The sequence below is a fragment of the Acipenser ruthenus genome, chromosome 7, assembly GCF_902713425.1.
Source record: "Acipenser ruthenus chromosome 7, fAciRut3.2 maternal haplotype, whole genome shotgun sequence".
In the NCBI taxonomy this organism is placed as follows: domain Eukaryota; kingdom Metazoa; phylum Chordata; class Actinopteri; order Acipenseriformes; family Acipenseridae; genus Acipenser; species Acipenser ruthenus.
In genome coordinates this window covers 3096035-3115229 of record NC_081195.1, presented here as the reverse complement: position 1 = coordinate 3115229, position 19195 = coordinate 3096035, and the positions used below count along the sequence as shown (strand labels likewise).

Below are 19195 nucleotides of genomic sequence, written 5' to 3'. Positions count from 1 at the left end.
TGAAACTGACAAGCCTTCCTACAGGGTGATAAAGTCTGATTCAAATATACTTTTAAAACTTGTCATTTTAGATGAGAGTGGGTGATGTGCCTGCTTGAGTAGCTCTTTATGCATCCAAATAAACCCTCTGCTTTCAACTGCTGTAAAGCACTGCACTCACTGGGAATATAACAGGCTATTCATATCTCACTGTTTATGCCAGTGGTGCAGGCTGGACCTGCACACCCACACTGCAAACATAATCCCTCACTTGTTTCTGAACACAGTCTCTTAGTTGGTTCAGAGTAGCAGGCCGCTTGGTTCAGAGAAGCAGACATGCTTTATACCCATATCCTTGGCCAGGGGATGATAAAATCTTAGTTTTATTGATACAGTAAGTGGTTGGAGTAGGTTAGTCATCTCATTTGGGTAGGATATACTGACAAAATTCCCTTGTTTTCCCTTTCTAACCCATTGCTAAAAATTGCAGGTTTACCCACTGCCTGCACAAACAGGTGCTGTAAGATTTTACTATCCGCAGGACTGATTCTGTAGCTTGTATAAATTGCTTGGGGGAGGCATTATTTCAAAATACAGGTATCTACAAAAACAGATTAGAACCAAGGCTTGCGCAGGAGTACTACTGACATTAAAAACGGTAGTTCAGTGGTCAAAAAAAAGGAGCAGTACTGCATTAATATGCCATGGTTTTCTTCACATCCCTAGCATGGATGTGTTGGTATTAAAAACAACGGCGACTCAGACACTAACTATCTCTGATTGAGGGATTGCAGACCCCAGACTGCTACTTCCAGCTGGGAGACAATGAAGACATGGACTTGTGAGGGGCTACTAAACTGTACTAAAGAGTAACTCATGACATTGCTCAAATAAAAGGTGCTGGGCGGTGGAGTCTAGGAAACATGTGACTTGAAAATGCAAACATGAGGGCATGAGGAAATAAACACCTGTAAACAACCTATATGTAAAAATGTGATTTTTCTTTTGATAAAAAGCTCATAGCATACTGTAGTGTACAGAGTTTTTTAAATATAGTTTCAAGAAGTTAAAATATACTACAGTTTTGACCATTTAATGTTTGCCTTAATCAAAGGCAACACGTGTCTGAAACACAGCAGTCCAGCCTCCAGTTCAAGTCTCCCTAATCACATTGCAGTTTGGTGGTCGTTCCCTTTCGGTCCTGGTGTGGAATGTAAAGTGATTCCAGCCCAGGACCCTTGTTTTTATTATTTTTTTCCACAATCCCCTGTGAACCTCAGAGCTGTCAAGTGTTCAGATGCACAGTGCCAGCAGTAGAGAAAAAGCCTGTAAACATGGAAACGCAGCTCTGGCCTCGGTACGCGTGTGGCAAATAACCTCGCTGTGCCATCTTACCACAGCAAAGCAAGCAGCGCCCGGAGGGCTAGCCCTGCTGCTGGCCTTGGAGCTGGTGTGTGTTGTTTGACAGTTTTCGTTTTCCACTCCCTGTGAGAGTCATGACCATTTTCATTTTCTGATGGGATTGACTAAACCCTATTACTGAGTACAGACAGTCATAAATGACTTGTATTTGATTATGTGAAACACTCCCTGTAGACATGTATTCGGGAGAATCCCAATAGATATTGTTTGTCTGATGTTGAGAGTAGCCAGTTTGTTATGCATCACTGGGTATTAGACGATCATGTCGTAACAGGCTGTGTGAGTCTATCAGTAAAGCCAGAGGAAGAGATTGAAGGTAGGTGATCATGCATGAGAGTTCAAACACAAACAGCATTGATTGCAGTGTGTTCAAGTTTGAAAGTAGATTTCCTCTAGTTTCCTTTTTAATTTACTTTGCATGTTAGCTAAACTGCTTGTTTTCTTTTGTTTGTGAAGTCTAGTTTAAAAATACCAACATTCACCAATTAGTTAGTAATGGTTAACTTTTTTTTTAAATAATCAAAATCACACCAAAGTTAATATCATAGAGTAGAGCTTAGCAAGTTATAAATAAATAAATAAATAAACTGTAAAAATTACAAATTTAATAACCAGGATGTTCAATTATTTCCAAAAGGATTTATAACAGTTTTTCTTTTTTTTTTTTTTTTTGATTAATCATTGTTTTAATGTAGAATGCAATAAACATACTATACTTTCATACAAGTATTGACCCATAATACATTCATACATACAAAAGAATTGACGGGGCTCATAACCGGCATGTATGTGTGTGTGTGTGTGTGTGTGTGTGTGTGTATATGCTCTTGCCGCCTTTCCATCTCTACCAGTTTTTAATTTAGTGCTTTGAAGTGTTAATAAATGGCTGATGCTGAGCAAATAGAGTGTGTTTGTTTCGATAATCACTAACTCTGTTATCGGAAAGTGTACGGCCTGTAAAATATGTCCTGCTGCGCCAGCTCTCCAGTCCTGTGGTTTTTTTGTTCCTTTGATGCTGTTGTTGAGTGAAGCCGTGTTCATTTAGGGTCACAGCTCATTTCTATCCTATTCAAGAGGTGTCTGCAGATCTGTTTTCACATTCATCAACGCTTTCCTTGCTTTGAATTAGGTCAGAGCATTCAGATTTTTAAATTTCATTAAAAAAAAAAAATTGCAGCACAGACTGTATCTGCACAATATATAAAAAATAAATAGAAATCATTGAGTGCGTCCAAACAGGGAGACTGCTATAGAACTGAATATAACCATGATAAACTTGTAATAGGGATAGGCCAACAGTATTCAATTCCGTTTGTGAGGTGGTCTGCTTTCTTGAATCCCTTTCCTAGCTGCTGCACAGGCAGGGAGTCTCCCGGCTGTGGGTTCCCAGTAGCCATGTGTGCAGATCTGCTAAAGTATGACATTACGGGCAGGGCTGGATACAGCAAAATGCAATTCAGCCTTACTTACAATTGGACACAAAATCGTCTTCTATTCCCCCACACCTGCGTTACATTATTGCTAAGTCTGAATTGCACTGCAAAGCCTGACTAAAGCAAGTGCTGTCAGTCTGTGAGACAAGTCCAGTGTTTTCACAGCGAAGCATCTGCTTTGTATGGGTAATTCATTCTGGTCATCTTGTATTTCTATTTCCAGGGACAAGGCCTCTGAACCTCTGTGGTTCTTTTGGGGGGGGGGGGGGGGGGGGGGCGGGTGTGAAAACGCTCTGTGCTGCTCTCAGATAGTAGGAATGTGAAGTGCATGACATGCTGCCTGTTCTAGGCCTCTCCGAAGCACCAAGGCTGTCTTTAATACAGACAGACAGAAAGGTCTACTTCTGATAGGGTAGATGGTAAATGATACTTCCCAAAAAATAAATAACCCCCCAAGGGTACTTGTTAAACATTCCCTCCCACAAAACTCCTTTTTCACCTTTGATGTGTTTTTTTGTTTCTATGACTCCCACACTCATTTGGGTATCAGGCTCAGGACTGGGATTTGGATATCATGTCTAGTAACAGCTGTGCTGGCTTCTACAGATTCTTGGCAACTTGTCAGTCACAGCCCATCGGTGAGGTTTTAAGCATGAAGTGCCAAATGGACATTGTATTAAATTTATTCCAGATCCCAAAGTTTAATTAATGGTGTTTGTAGAGATATAAAATGTACAGTTTTGTCATGGCTTTGTTATTGGCTGAGTACATTCACAGTCAGATAGGATTTAGAGACCTTAAATGCACATATAATAGGCACCTTCTGCATGTTTTGTATATACTACCTCTGCAGAGTGCTCTAGTATTATAGGAGAGTTAACCCCATGCAGAACAGCAGACCAGTAAACTAATCTGGTCTACTACAAGTACAGTATATCTATGTTCATTTATATTTCTTTTTCAGTAAACATACTGCAACTATTTAATGCATTAGCCTAATAGTCTTTTTGTAAAGTTAATTGGTGCTAAAAGAGGTAATGATACTGTAAATGTAACATACATGTAAACTCTGCAATATTTTACAGTAATTTGTACCTTATCTAGAGTCTTTCAGAGTGGCCCGCATTGGGTATGTGCATGCTTCTATAATGGTAGGCAGAATTTCGTTTGAAAGTTAATGAAGGTGACCCTTGTAAACCACAATGCCCCTCCCATCCCCACCCACCACTAATAGGACCAAACATATGTGAAAGGCATTCCAGGGTTTTTAATAATAACCAGCACTTGAGCAGTGTGGGTTTGTGGTCTGAACACCTGCTCCAAGCTTTCTATGGAACAGCAAATGGAAAATACGGAAATATTTATGAAGAGGCTGCTAATTGTAGAAATGGGTTTCATTAGGATTATGTGTGCGATGCTTGACCAACATACTGATTAAGCTTGTATATTCAAAAGGAAAAATACTAAGTGATCCATTTAAAACATTACTCCTGTTGCTGTAATACCGTGGGGATGACAGTCACGCTGTCAGCACAGTACACTGTGGCTTTTTCACCTCTGTAAAAACATATAGACATAGAGATGATAAGTTCATGTTGACCATTAATTAGTCACCATTTTGTAGACCTTTTCTTGTTAAAAACAGATCACATTTATACCCAATTGAAGTCTCTTCATTTTAAAATGTGCATAGTTCAACATTTTTTTAAATTAATAACAATTGGCAATATGAATTAATTTTTAGTTTGTGTCTGTGAGTGTTTGGGGGGTTGAACTTTTTACACCCTTTCAATTTATGAGCCTGTATTCTGCAATGTTTGTTTCTCCAGCACAGAAAAGTCCACAATTCCACACTGACATCCTCTAGGGGTATGAGAGTTAGTAAATGATACCCATCTCTGCCTCAAATAATGTCTGTGGATTAGCCTGCTATGCCTTCAGTTACTGCACCTGTTACTGAGCTCAGAGAACAGTTACCTGGAATGAGCCCAGAACAGTCCACTCTCCTCTTATTTGCTGTGCTCAGTGTTCTGAAAGCTCATTCTCATCCTTGTTCTCATGTTCTTCATTGGAGTTGGTGTCAGCACACTAATTCTTTAAATAGACTAGTTAATGGTCCAGGGTGTCCGACAATGTAGGCTATGATTATAATAGGGTTTAACTTTATGTGGAATTATCATTATCCAGGAAAGTGTCAGAAAGTTGGAATGTAGAGGTTACAACTGCTCGTGAATGCTGTCACATTATAGACGTCTCAATCCTCTTCTTAATCTTCTTATGAAATGTTATACTACCATTACTAATATAAAACACACGCTCAATTTTGGTTGTACATGTCCCTTTTATATCACCATTGTTTTAATGTCAAAAAGTTTTAAAGTAGTGCAGGGTAAAAAACAAAGCGCTTCATTTCACTTTTGTAAAACTGGTAGGGATTAAAAAAATTCTGCTTACGGTTTACTGTTTGCATTTTTGTAGTTTGTCAGACATTTAAACTGCGAAAAAATGATGGTTGGTAATCTTTAAGTAGAGCATATAATACCTCATGTTAGAAATACAAATCATTGCTTTTGAGAAACTCAACATGAACTCAACATGTTTTGAATAACTTTCAACTGAAAGGATGATAGTTCTTGAACCATTACAGAGCCGGGAACCCAGTTATTTAACACTATACAAATCTAACAACCTCAGTGACTTACTCCTGTCTCTAAAACTCTTAGAAACCCTGCTCATTTGCGATGGACCCTGGCAATGCACCTGTTGTGTGGAGTGCTGTCTGGGCTGGCCAGTGCACATTACCTTATCATTCGTGAATGAGAATGCGCCCAGCGTGCCAGGAATCTGTCTCAGCTGTAAAGGGAAGGCTGCCAGCTGGGAACTCAAAAACAAATCCCACCATCAGAGATTGTTAAACATGTATTTTCACACCAGTAACAGTGATAATAAAACGGTCCCAATTACAGATTTGTATTTTCAAAATGTTATCGAGACAAGTGGAATTTTGTTTTGTCTTCACAGACTGTGTGTGGTTTAAATACCGCTTTGGAGTTTGACACAATTTACAACACAATTTTATTTTATAATAAAATGGAAAGAGAGTAAGAATGGAGAGAATTATTCTGCCAGCTTCATGGTTAGCGGTATACTTTGTAAAGTAAATAGTTTCCGTGTCCAAATTGGATGTTTATTGAATGGACCTCAGAAATCAGATTGTGTTCTTTTAATAAAAGTACACAGTTTAACTTAGATAAAAGGTTTTTGTGTTGAGGTTTTGGCCTTGTTGTGATCTTGGTAGGGGCTCTATAGTAGCAAGGCAGGAGTTTTGTGCACTTTTATTTTTAGCAGCAATGCTAGTAGTAAAAAAGACAGGACCTCAGATGAGGACCCCAGAAGCTCGCCTCCAGCACAAAGGAAGACGTGGAGCACTGTGACCCAAACAGGACAGGCTGCACACACTGTTCTTTCACCTGGTTCCCCAGCCTGCTGTGGTTACTGGAGCTCCCCTGCTCTCTCACTTCCAGATGTTCTGTGCCACCTTCAGCAGTTTTGAGTTCGGAACCACATCTGGAGCAAAGTTCTGAACTTGTGTTTAAACAGAGGATGCTGCCATTCAATTTTATTTTCTCTGGCCTGTCCAAATGATTTTTAGGATGGTTCAAGTAAAGAAAAAACTGTTTAGGTAGGAGGGGTCATTAGTTCAGTGTTGTGCAGAGTGGGTGTGATTTGTTATTTTTGATTATTAATGTTGTTCTTTATTTGAGTTTAGTTGATAGAAGGGGTGTGATACGGTACTCCCTCTCTCTCTATCCAATGCATATGTTAAAGTCCGATACGAAGAATTTATTTTTATTTGACTAAAAAGATGTAAGCTGTTACAGAAACATGAACTGAAGCAAAAACAAATTAAAATTGAAAAAGTTCAGCTTCCAATATCACTTTAATTTGCCTCTTATTAACCCTTTCATGCAAGACGTATTGGAAATCGCTAAAAAGAAAAAAAAAAGTAGTTTTGGACACATAATAAATATATCTTTCATTAAAATTTTTCTCCATTGCTTTATATGGGGGAAAAAATTGCATCCTCATATAAGGTCATCATGCATTTGCGTTGTCCACATGCCCCCCTATATAAAAATAGAGAGAGTTTTGGTATCTGTCCCCATACGAGGTCACATGAAAGGGTTTAAGGCAGAAGAGAAAATTAGGTTTGTTTTCACAGTCAGTATCTCCAGCTTAGACAGAGGTGGCATGAGATACATTGGAATAGTTCTACAAAGTGTTGTTTTTGTTCATAGTATTTTCATTGTGTAGAGACTGTATAGCTGCGAAAGACAGCAATTATACTTCATGAGCTTCTCAATGGTGTTGTCATGTGTTTTGCACAGCATTGTGTATCATTGGGCTCCTGGCTGCAGCTGAGAATGGTCAACATCAGTTCATGTCTGTTTTTATACAAGCACTGGGAATATATGTTAAAAGTACACACCACTGTTCTCTTGTTTATGGAGTAATTCTTGATTGTCTTTTTCTCGTTTGTACTTCAGCGGTTAACCAAGGTTTGTTTTATCATGACCAAACTCTTGCAAGAGTGCTGTGCTCATTTGAGAGTATCTGCTGTCCTCTTCGTGCACATTTCCTTAGGTCTGTTGGGATTTGAAGTACCCCGGTCAGAATTTCTGAGATACCGAAGATACAGAGATTCAGTCAATGTTCAGGCTAATAAAGCCATGGGCTCAGATCCAGGAAAGTCAAAAGCATCAGTGACAATCACCCAGGATCTCTTATCTACCATCATGTGTTCAATTTGTTTTTCTCTCAACCACAGATGCAGATCCTGGATAAGTTTCCGATTGAGGGAGGTCAGAAGGACCCGAAGCAGCGCATTATTCCTTTTCTGCCAGGTGAGTTTCTTCAGTCACCTGACTCCCCTTATCAACGAAACTCAGATAGTATTCCTCTAATATTTGAGTACGCTTTTCTTAGTCACTGTTTTACAAGCTCTCAAAGAGTGTGCAGCAAACATGCAGAGGGCAGGTAAATGGGCAAAGCAAATTAAAACGACAGTAATGCTTTTGAAATGTCAGAGTACCATCAAATGCCTCTGTCTGTGTAGGTTAAAGTTATCTTCATATTCTATCCAATACATTTTTAAGTACGCTCCTCTAGGTTACAAAGTAGCTGAGAGCTTCTGAAAATGGAAACCTCGGATCCATCACAAATGTTTGTCTGTATCCAGTGATTAAGAAGTGTAACACTGATGCATAATGCAACAATTAAGGGCAATTCTACCACAAACAGAGATGTTTTGACCCGAAGGTTAGGCTGCCACAGGCATCATGTCATAGCCTTCCCTTTGTAATTTGCAATTGCAGTCTTTGCTTGTTTAAGCTATCGGTCAGGCTCAGATACAGTGCCAGTGCAGTAGGGTTTGGGCTGGCCTTGTCATTAGGGTGGGTTACCTTGTGTGTATATAAGTCTCCGGGCTGCACCAATCTGTCTAAATACAGGCTGTGATTCAGTAAGGGTGATTACGGATCTATAGAAAAAGTCTACCTGTGAGTCAGCACCAGAAATAAGCACCCTGGGTTTCTTGGTTGTTTGATAGTGTTTGACAGGAGCCATGTGTGGCCACTGAAGGTCACTGAATTTGAGCATGCAGGAAACACATCATATGCTGTGTGCATACTTACTTGCACTTACTGTATTTCAATGCCTTTGATCATTTGTGTGTGCATATATTTAGACATATATATATATATATCTATATATATATCTATATATCTATCTATATATATATATATCTATCTATCTATATCTATCTATATATATATATATATATATATATATATATATATATATATATATATATGTGTATGTATGTATATGAATCAGACCTTAGCAATTCTGGCATGTGATTGGTTAAAACCTCATCACATGACCAAAAATACATTAAACTATTGCTCCTGTGACGCTGCCTACAGTCAATAGTTTTTTTAAACAAACTCCCACAAATTACATCATCCTGCTGAGCATCCTTCCTTGTAATATACTACAAAACAAAGATGCTGTAAACATTAAAATCGTCATAAAATCTTTGCTTTCAGTGTTTTCTGACTTCATAAAATTCAAACAAATCCAACTGGACGATGTAAATAAATACGATGTTCACAAACTCAATGGACTCCTATGTGCTAGGGACTTCAAAAACATGACTTTCTTGACTGATTCATAAAACAAACATGGACCGCAGACCTCGGCTCATAGTGGGAAATTAAACCCCTCGAGAAAAACTCTAGTTACCTCCAGGGGACACTGCTCTCAGCCTGCTGCTTCGGGTATTATAGTCCCCTGTTGCTAAATATAGTTCTTCCATTGGGGGCCAGTGTTTCACTCTATATGCCTCCTCTCCAGTCCATGTTTACTTATATACATATATAAAAAACACTTCTTACTGTAGGTGTTACCACTGCCGAAGAGAAAAGACGGCAACACCCGCTAAATATATATGTAATACAGCACTTTGTTTATTGATGTAAGTTGAATCATTGCTGATGCGTTCCAATTGCAAACTCCTTGCACTGAATTGGTACCAACAGCATAATACAGACAGAGTAATAAAGTGCAATTAGAATGTTTGCTGTGTAGTGATTTTAAATGTACAGAGCTGCCACACTGCATGTACTGTACTTGAATATTATACATACACCCTGCTTTTGCTTGTATGATTTTACTGCACTTTAACCACAGCTGTTCCCTTATGACTCTCGTCATTATCCAGCATCTTAGACACTGACTCTCTCAGGCTCTCCACTCCTGCCTTCGTCTGCATAAGTTCTCCATCTGCATAAACACAGACCATTCACCATCTAACATACCCTACAGCCAGAGGGCCTGTTTGTTGCTGCTTGTGAAGAGTATTCTCTGTGCTTCCGAAGGCACTCACTCAACCCCCCGCACTCACTCCTCACATGACTCCCAAACGGTCATCAGTAGACCTATTTTTAGGTCGCCTCATTTGTTTGCCAGTGTTTACAGCAAATATTGTGATCTGATTTTAGCCGCAACCTTTTGTATGCGGTTTTCATGGTTGTATACCCTTTCCTGACTTGGAATTCCTCAAACCACCACTGCGCAAAAAGTTAAATATGCTGGGAACAGCAAGGTACAGTAGCAGCATGCACATATAGTGCTTGCCAGTGTGCTGGTCAAGCCCTGTGACCTTTAATACAATATTTGTTTCTTCAATTGCCAATGGGTTTGGGTTATTGTCTGAACTCCCTTAAAGGTGCAGTAACCAAGGATTTAAAACAAAACAATCAATTTAACCAATGAAATGAATGTCTAGTGTTGAGGAAGGGAAAGCGAAAACAAAAAGGTCATCAGTGATCAGTGCTATACTAATGAGAGGTAGAATTTATTTTTTTATTTTTTTGAAGCCTTGGTTAGTACAGTAGTTGTCCACACCTCACAGCCTGCTGCATTGTGTTATTGTAGGATAAGATTTCCTTTGAGCATGAAAGCGTTGGACCACATTAAAGTTTAGTTTAATATATGGCTGGTTTCACAGACCCTGATGAGCACTCATTTTGGACTCCTTAATATTATTTTAGGTGAGATTAGTACTAATTGGAGTCTGTGGAACCAGCAGTTTGATTTTATGTACAGTCTCTATTTTCATCATACACTGCAAAATTCCTCACATTTGTATGTTTTGTGTTGTGAAATACATTTAGATCTGTACTTGAAAGGAATAAGGGACACCACAGATTCTATTGTTTTTATAAGTACTCTTTTCAGTGCTCGAGAAGTTGCTTCTCATTTGGGCTTTCCTGGATAATTATTTGATAAAATAAACAAGAAGCTGGATACGTTTGAAGCCGTCCTCTGTAGTGAATCCCCTCTCTAGACTGATGCCCGGCCTTAATAAGCTGGCACTTTAGGGATTTCTAGGGATAAAAACTTCCTCCCTGCTTTAAATTGAGGAAAATAGATAAAAACCCTCCCACGCAGACAGGGTCAGACCTGACATTCCTTCCATGTTCTTCCTTTAACCTCCTTATCAGTCCCCACATAACAACTTGGCTGACAATCTCTTTTAGCCGACGTGACAAAGTGAACTACAGTAGTGACCACTGATGGGTCCAGAGAAACCCATATACATAGCTTCCAGCAGCCCTGTGCTCTCAAGCAAGAGGTAGGGCTGCTGTTGTACTGTTTGAAGTCAGTCTGGCATGCTATTATATTGAATTGGTTACCTGAATATTATCATTCAGTGATCTGTGGTTCTTAAGAATGGGCCTCAAGTATTTGAAATTATCAGAACAGTTGACTAGGTTGACTTTATCTCTTGGCTGCTCTTTTTCACTAATAAACATCCCTTTACCACAGTAAAAGCATAGGAAAGTGTAATACAGCATGGTGAAAGCATGGTAAAGCATGCTATTAACAATACAGTCCATGGTAAACAATGGTACATAACATGCATAAAATAAGCAGGGGTTCATTTGTGCTGGATACCTTTTGTCTGACAGGCAAGAATTATACAGTTCACAAATGATGAACCAAATTAATATACATATAGTTGCAAAACAGGTTTCCTGTTCCATGAATTGAAGTGTTCTGTAACAATATTTTTTATAATGCAATATCAATGAGTAAAAAAATGATTTTCACAACCCAAACGACGAAACGCCAGAAAACAACAACAAAAAAAACCTGCCGCTTAACTCCGCTGTTCATCAGATTAGTCAGCACACCGCTGGTATTGTTCACATCTGAAGATTATATTAAAACACGGCTAGACAAAGACTGGCATGCAGCTACCGACACCAGCAATAAGGCACGGAATCAAGAAGCACATGAGAACTTGAAGCATATGTGGAAGCTATGGCAAATCAAGATCAGCACATTAGATCTAGAAACAAAAATGCTAACCCTCTTCCTTAATGATAAGATCTGGTACCTGTGTGTTTGCAAATGAACCGCTGAGTACATGGGAAAACAGCAGCATTAGTGTGCCAGCTGTTTCTCGGGATGAAGATGCAGGCATCCCATTTAAATCTATGTACTATTCATCTGGGGTGATCTGCAGTCACAAGAGTTCAGAACAAACAAACACTCACTGCTGAAAAAATCTGTGTTTACTTTCCAAGTAGCCTTGCATGAGTTCAGTTTTTGATATGGTAACAAAAACAGCTGTAAGTAATGCCTCGCCCCTGTGAGGTATACCTAAGCCAAGATGTATCATAATCAAGAGTTAAGGAATATTTGATTAGTTATCAATAGCCACACATGTAAGTATACTTGGATTGGAATCTCCCTGTGTTAGCTCCAGAGTGTTAGAAACTCACAGGTAGAGAGGTATGCATACTTTACATTACGTGTGATAATAGAGGGTGTGGAAGACCATGTGTTCACATGATGATTAAACAGGATCTTTCCACACACCCATGTCTGGAAATGTTTAATCGCTGTAACATTGATCACCTTGTCTAATGAGGGCTGAGTTGTTGGAAAAGGGGGTGAGGTCAGTGTGTTGCAGCATTCTTAGTCTACCCTGCCCATATGTAAAAACAATACTGTGCTGTACAGCGTGCTTTACATTGCCCTCCTTTATTCCATTCAGCACAGAACACAGAACACAGAACACTTTAGTGTCATCTAGTGGCAGATAGAAAGAAAATACACCTGCCTGCACATTTCAGCTGTATGTACACAGAACTGCAAGTAAAATTCTACATTGTCCTCCTGAGTAATTTATTTCTACATAATTAATTTCTATCCGTATAAAAGCTAGTTGTGCCAGCTTTTAATAAGGCATGTTTCAGCTTGTGTTTTTAATACTCTTTGAAGTGGTGTTTTGGGAAGGAAAAAAAATAATGTGATATCTTGTAACAATTGTAAGTCGCCCTGGATAAGGGCGTCAGCTATGAAATAAATAATAATAATAATAAAAAGCTGCTTATCTTCAGTTGTGCCTGTATGATGTTTTGAGCAGATACTGTTTTGACAGCAGATCCTCTATGCAGTTACCTGCTCTGTTTGCTGTACCACTGACCTCTAAAACAAGGGATCATGGTTCAGTGCAATGTTTACACATTGGTTTCTTAATGGCAAAACAAATATTATGTTAATATTACAATTCAAAAGCACGGTTCAAACTTTCCACAACAGAACATATTGTAAATAAAAGGGGAATAATTAATATAATTAATTATCTATCTATCTATCTGTCTATCTAAGGAAAATATTTGTGCCAATATATATATATATATATATATATATATATATATATATATATATATATATTCGCCTTTAATATATGAAGCACTAAGCTTACACTGGCAGATTTAACCGTTTCCTGCATGTGCTTATATGCATTTTCCATTGCCAGAATAGCTTGTATGAATATGGTTTGCAGTGAGGGCAGCTAGAATATAAACATATCTAGTATACATATGAAAGCAAACATTTTCAAACCCGTTCGAAGACTGCTACCACAACTAGAAATAAGGAAAACAACAAACCATGTTGGATAAGTTAAACTGGTACAAAAACGTATTCTTAAAAGCATGACTGCTAATTCATTCAGCACATTCAGTACCTGACTAGTTTGCAATGTATATAATATGCATGGTGACTGGGTTCTGCACATGGGCTAAACACATGTGCAGAACCTACAGGTTTTCCCTTTCTCAATGTCTGGGGTCTTCATCCCATGCTGTGTCTGACTGGCCCGTTTTCTTTTCCTGGCAGGTAAAATTCTGTTCCGGCGAAGCCATGTCAGAGATGTTGCCATAAAGAGACTGAAGCCGATTGATGAATACTGTAGGGTAAGAGAGAAAATATCACTCAGTCTGTACATCCTGCCTACAGTTACATGCCAACTTGAATGTGACCTTGTGACCTGGAAGTCTGCTGTCAGGCAGACAATGCACAGACTTTCATCACGTGACTATTACTTGCCGTACACTTGCATTCCTTTTATAGGTCTCAAAGTGCAGTTTTGAAAGAAACACATGTTGTAGCAAGCATGTATTTTCATTTTAAAGCATGTTATCTAGTACTACACTAGGGTAGATCAATCTCTTTTTAGATGCCTTGCTTTCAGATAGTTTTGCAGAACGAAAGTGCATATTTACTTAATATAAGAGTGATGACTGAATGTGTGCTCCTGTGCTGTCTTCCACCATCTGTTTTCCTCTTGCTGTCCCTGTATCAGACTCTGGGCTGCGTTTAATTAGCTTCTGCATTGTTTGTATTCCTCTCCTAATTGTCGTTGTTAAAGTACAGGGGGTTGAGCAGTTCCTGCACCATGCCTGCTTGTTGTATTGCATCCTCCATTTCCTCAGTCTTTTGCTTCATCCTGTTTCACAGTCACTGGTGCGGCTCCCACCCCTCATCTCCCAGAGCGAGTACGTGCTGCGATTCTTCGAGACCCGGCCCGATGACCTCAACCCCCCAAAAGAGTGAGTTTTCTTAACACTTAGGTGGCTGCCACATGGCTGCCAAACATCACAGGCCATATTAAACACATCACTGCTTCTAAACAAGCAATACATCTAGAAAATAACGATAGTGTATAGTGACAGCAGTACAAAATGCAGTGTAAGTGCCAACATGGTGTGGTTCAGCATCAATTAATCAGCAGTTACATGAGCATAATGTGTTTAATTTAAAGCTGAATTACAATTGAATTAACTCTAGTCCAAGTGCAGTAATGCCCTAATGACAGTGCGGTATTCAATAGTTGAATCGGTTATCTTCACATGGCTGAAGAATCTCTACTATCTCATGATCAATAACTAGGTCAAAGGGGTTTAGGGAGTTTTTTTTGTTACAAATGCCTGTCCACTGTGCTTTTCCTGGGGAGATGTTTTAAACAAAATGTTTTGTAAGTAAAGGGTCTGATGCAAATATGAATTATGACAATTAGTTTGTAATTACTGGTGTTTTATTGCTGTAATGTGTCAGTGGAAATACAGATATGTTTCTCACTGGTTATTATCTGAGGGGCTGTTGGCATTCAAATAACTATTTCTGTTAACTAAAGGTATTGCAATCTTAAACTGAAGTGTTTTCTGAAACATGAGAAGTTGGCTTTGAACAGAGGAAGCTGAGAACTATTTGGATTTCAGTGAAGCTACAACAGTGTTTAGTGCAGTGAACTGTGTCTTGATTGAAGTTGATTTCATACTCTGGGAATTATTTATTTTTATCTCTGAAGATGCCATCTCTTAATTAGAGATGAAGCTCATTGGATGCTATCTTCACTGTCTGATATGAGAACAGGACCAAAAGCATGGGAATTTCTTGAACACTGGGATGTAAACAAACCTGTTTGTCCAAGTCTTGTATTTAGTTTGATTTCTAAATATTACAATAATATGAATATGGGTGGGAGTGCTTATCTAAAATGCATCCTAAATTTATGTACATAACAGTTTTGCTATGTCCTTGGAAGGGATTGTGAAGTAAGGCTTGGTGTGTTACAGGAATGTGCTGTTTTTTAGTAGCATGCATAATTTATGCTTAGGCTCTGGGACCAAGTAGAAATGCCTGAGAGATTGTTAGATGAGTGGTTTGTGAAGGGAACTGTCAAGAGAAAGGGGAAAAAAATGAAGTAACAAGAACACACTTACAATTTAAAGTGCTCCCATAATGCCATTACACTAATATTTTTGTTTAAGGTAAACACAACAAAGGTATACTGTATATTTTATAGGATGCATAACAGTCACAAAAGATATGTATGGAGACTAGCTCACAATGTTAAAGTATATGTAATGTAAGCAAACATATCTGTTCAATAGTCATCTCTACAATACCCTTTGAGTATTGTGTTTTGGTGAATTGTGAATGAAATAGTTTCTGGCTGAAGATGAAGAAATAATTATTGACTTCTGCTTGTATGAAAACCTCCTCTGCGTACCGACCTGTTTTGCATGTGACCTGCAGGGCAGCAGTGTGGAGTAGTGGTTAGGGCTCTGGACTCTTGACCAGAGGGTTGTGGGTTCAATCCCCAGTGGGGGACGCTGCTGTTGTACCCTTGAGCAAGGTACTTTACCTAGATTGCTCCAGTAAAAACCCAACTGTATAAATGGGTAGTTGTATGTAAAAAAAAATAAATAATGTGAAATAATGTATAATGTGATATCTTGTAACAATTGTAAGTCGCCCTGGATAAGGGCGTCTGCTAAGAAATAAATAATAATAATAATAACTGTACCACCTTAAAAATGAAACTGTTACAGGTATTTCCCTGTTGAACACAACCGTCTGTGTTCTGAGTATTTCTCCCCTGGAAGGTCCCAAAAGTGGCAGTTACCCCACTTTGTCACTATGTAGGGCAGATGGCTCTTTGAGCTAATATATATATATATATATATATATATATATATATATATATATATATATATATATAGCCAACTTCCCAACGTTCCGGTATGTTTGAAAACAAACAGTGGAGGTACTTATATGCTTTGGATGTCATGGCAACTACACTCATTTATTTCTATTTAAATCTATTGTGATGTCATTCACCACATACTGTAGCTGATGATGTAATGATCTACTTTCTATTTAAACCTTCAGGCACTGAGTTTATTTATCCATTTATTTTCTTTTAGTCTTCTATATTGTACGTTGTCTAATTGTTTTTTTTCTAAAACTATGAATATGAGGTCATTCATGTTATGCTTGTTCTTTGTAAAGTCCTATACCACTGGTTCATTTACTTGTGTATTTCTTATGTTTGATAGGTGATTCTGTATGAGTTTGTATGATGTTGTACCTGTCTCTCCTACATATTGAATTTTATTACCTTTTTGGCAAAATATACCATAAACAAGGTTGCTAGTTTTGCATGAGGGATTTTTTTAAGATTGAGTACTTTTTTCTCCATTTGTGATTACAATTTTATCTTTACAGATATATTCGCATACCTTACACGTGCACTTACAGGTTGTAATGTCCTGTAATGTGTCTACAATCTGTTTATGTCTACTATGTACCAAAATGTCAGCTAAATTTGCATCCCTTCTAAAAGCCACAATCGGCGCTTTCGGAAATATTTTTCCATTTTCACTGAATTATGAAGTATATGTAAATGCTTCCAAACTATTTTTGAAATGTTGGGTAATAATTTTGAAAATGTAATTATTAATGGTTATCTTTTAGCCTCCTTTTTCCTTTTATTATATTCAAGTAGTTCCGTGCTATTGAGTGTCAACTTTTGTAAATAAATCTGTGTTAATAAATTCCTATAGTTGCAAGAAGTTCAAAGCACCCCCCATTTAGGGCACATTTTGTTGGTTCCTTGACTGGCCTAAATAGAGAGGTTTCATTATACATACACCCTTGAGATCCAAGTGCCTTAGGCTTATTTTTTGAATTAAACAATGCATTCACAGCACTGGAGATCTCAAAAGGACACAACATGTGTTCTCACTGGTTATTATCAGAGGGTCTAGTGGCATTCAATAACTATTTGTGTTAACTAAAGGTATTATCGATGGCACTTTTGTCACCTGTTGCCATCTGAGCAGCTGGATGTTCTGTACAGATCTTATACAGACTGTAGGCAAAGGCAGCAGTTGCTGCTCCAGACATGAGCTATGCTTTCTCCTGGAACAATAAATCATACCTAAAACACATAGCTTACAGTCACCCAGGTATGAAGCTGAATCAGTTCCACCAGTCCAGATGGCTGGATCAGGCAGTATCAGATTCTAAAGAATCCAAAAATCACAGCCACTCTGACATCGTCATGATGTCAATCAACCAATAGGAACTAGGCTAGCCATCCACACTCCAGATAGATTACGAATATAAGAAAATAAAAACCAGCACATCTGAACAGAACACAACTGAACCTGAATGAATGGAAGCCGGATCTCACTTGACTTTGGGGACTGGTTTAATGGCTGGGGAGCTCTTTCCACCCTTTGCTTAGAGTGAAGATCAACATTAAGATTTGGAAATAGAACAAGACTGGGAAAACTGACCTTTCTCACACTGTAGGTTTCCTTTGTGCTTCAGCGGGTGAACATTATATCCCACTTCATCCAATAACCTGACTGTTTGCATTCTGAAGTGCATTGGTAGTATAAAAGTATGAACTACCTAAACAAAAATGAAGGACGATACCTGTAGTAGTTCCATGTAAATGAAATCATTTAAAAGTTAACATATGTATGATTTATCAACAAACCCTAAGACTGAAGAAATCAGGATGTCATGTGGACTCCATAAATCTGTGAAAGGATACACACAAGAGCATAATAGAATCCATATTGCTTTGACTCGAGTACTGACTCGAGTGTGAATCGAAAAGGTTTGGCTGAAAGTGAAGCAAAAACTGTATTTTCCTGTGGATTGAATCAAACAGTAATGTAGTGCCTGATCCACATCATTATTCCGAGCCCAGTTGAAGTGCTATTCACAAATATTCCACAACGCATTTTACCACAATCTCAGTTGTGGGAAACAATCCATTTAATCACAGACACAAGCTGTGTTTCAAAGGAAGAGTGATGGTAAAAGTTCCTAATAGAATAAAACATAAAATGACCATCCACATTGCTCGCAAAAAACGGGTCATCCGTACATATTAACTTACAAGCAAGAGCAATCCTCACTATGGAATGCAGATAAGACATTGGATACGTGGGGGTAATATATTTCTTGATCGTATTACAGCATGCAGACACAATAAATTGAAAGGCCATAGTCTACAATGGTCTGTTGATGTGAGATAGGTATCTTTCATTGAATTAGATAAGGCAGCTTGGGTTTTCCAACATGATCACCTTACAGTGGGGAACAGACCTCCTGCCAAGCTGTAAACCCCAGATCACATGCCATCGTGTGTAAGCCCAGTGCCGTCTCCACAGCTTAGGGAATTACCAAAGCCATTGTGCACCACTGGGATTTCACGGGTACTCTGTAACCTTCTTTTGTTTATCCAGATACGACTGAAAGATGTAACTGAAATAGGGAAGGCAACCCTGGATAGATTGATCACCCTCTTTGTTGCCCAATGTGGCCGACCAGATGTATCATGACAGGTCCTGCAGGGGGAGAGAGAGGTGCGAGAGCTCAAATGATGTTGGATTCACATTAATCCAGAAATTTAGCGGAGTGCAGAGAGGTTAGTGTGAAATGGGAGATACTTGTAAGTGAGAGGCCCCACTCGGATTTTAACCCAAGCCACCCAACTGTGTAGATGGAAACTTCATTTCATGTTGAATTAAGTTGCTTTTCCTAATCCCATTTTTGTGTATATTTGGGGCAGTGTGTGCCACAGTGAAGGAGAATACTACATTTGAAATACATGTGCAAACCTATCTGCTTCAGTC

At 38.6% G+C, this 19195-nt stretch overlaps 1 protein-coding gene across 3 annotated transcripts in view; it reads left to right on the top strand.

Annotated features, from left to right (window-relative positions):
* LOC117415171 (SH3 and PX domain-containing protein 2A-like) overlaps positions 1–19195 on the top strand; it is a 104912-nt gene that overhangs the window by 16335 nt on the left and 69382 nt on the right. For all 3 annotated transcript variants that reach the window (XM_034025174.3, XM_059026121.1, XM_034025173.3), the window contains exons 3-5: positions 7663–7738; positions 13593–13669; positions 14214–14305. In XM_034025174.3, the coding sequence (XP_033881065.3) occupies positions 7663–7738; positions 13593–13669; positions 14214–14305 (245 nt within the window). The remainder of the gene's footprint in view (positions 1–7662; positions 7739–13592; positions 13670–14213; positions 14306–19195) is intronic.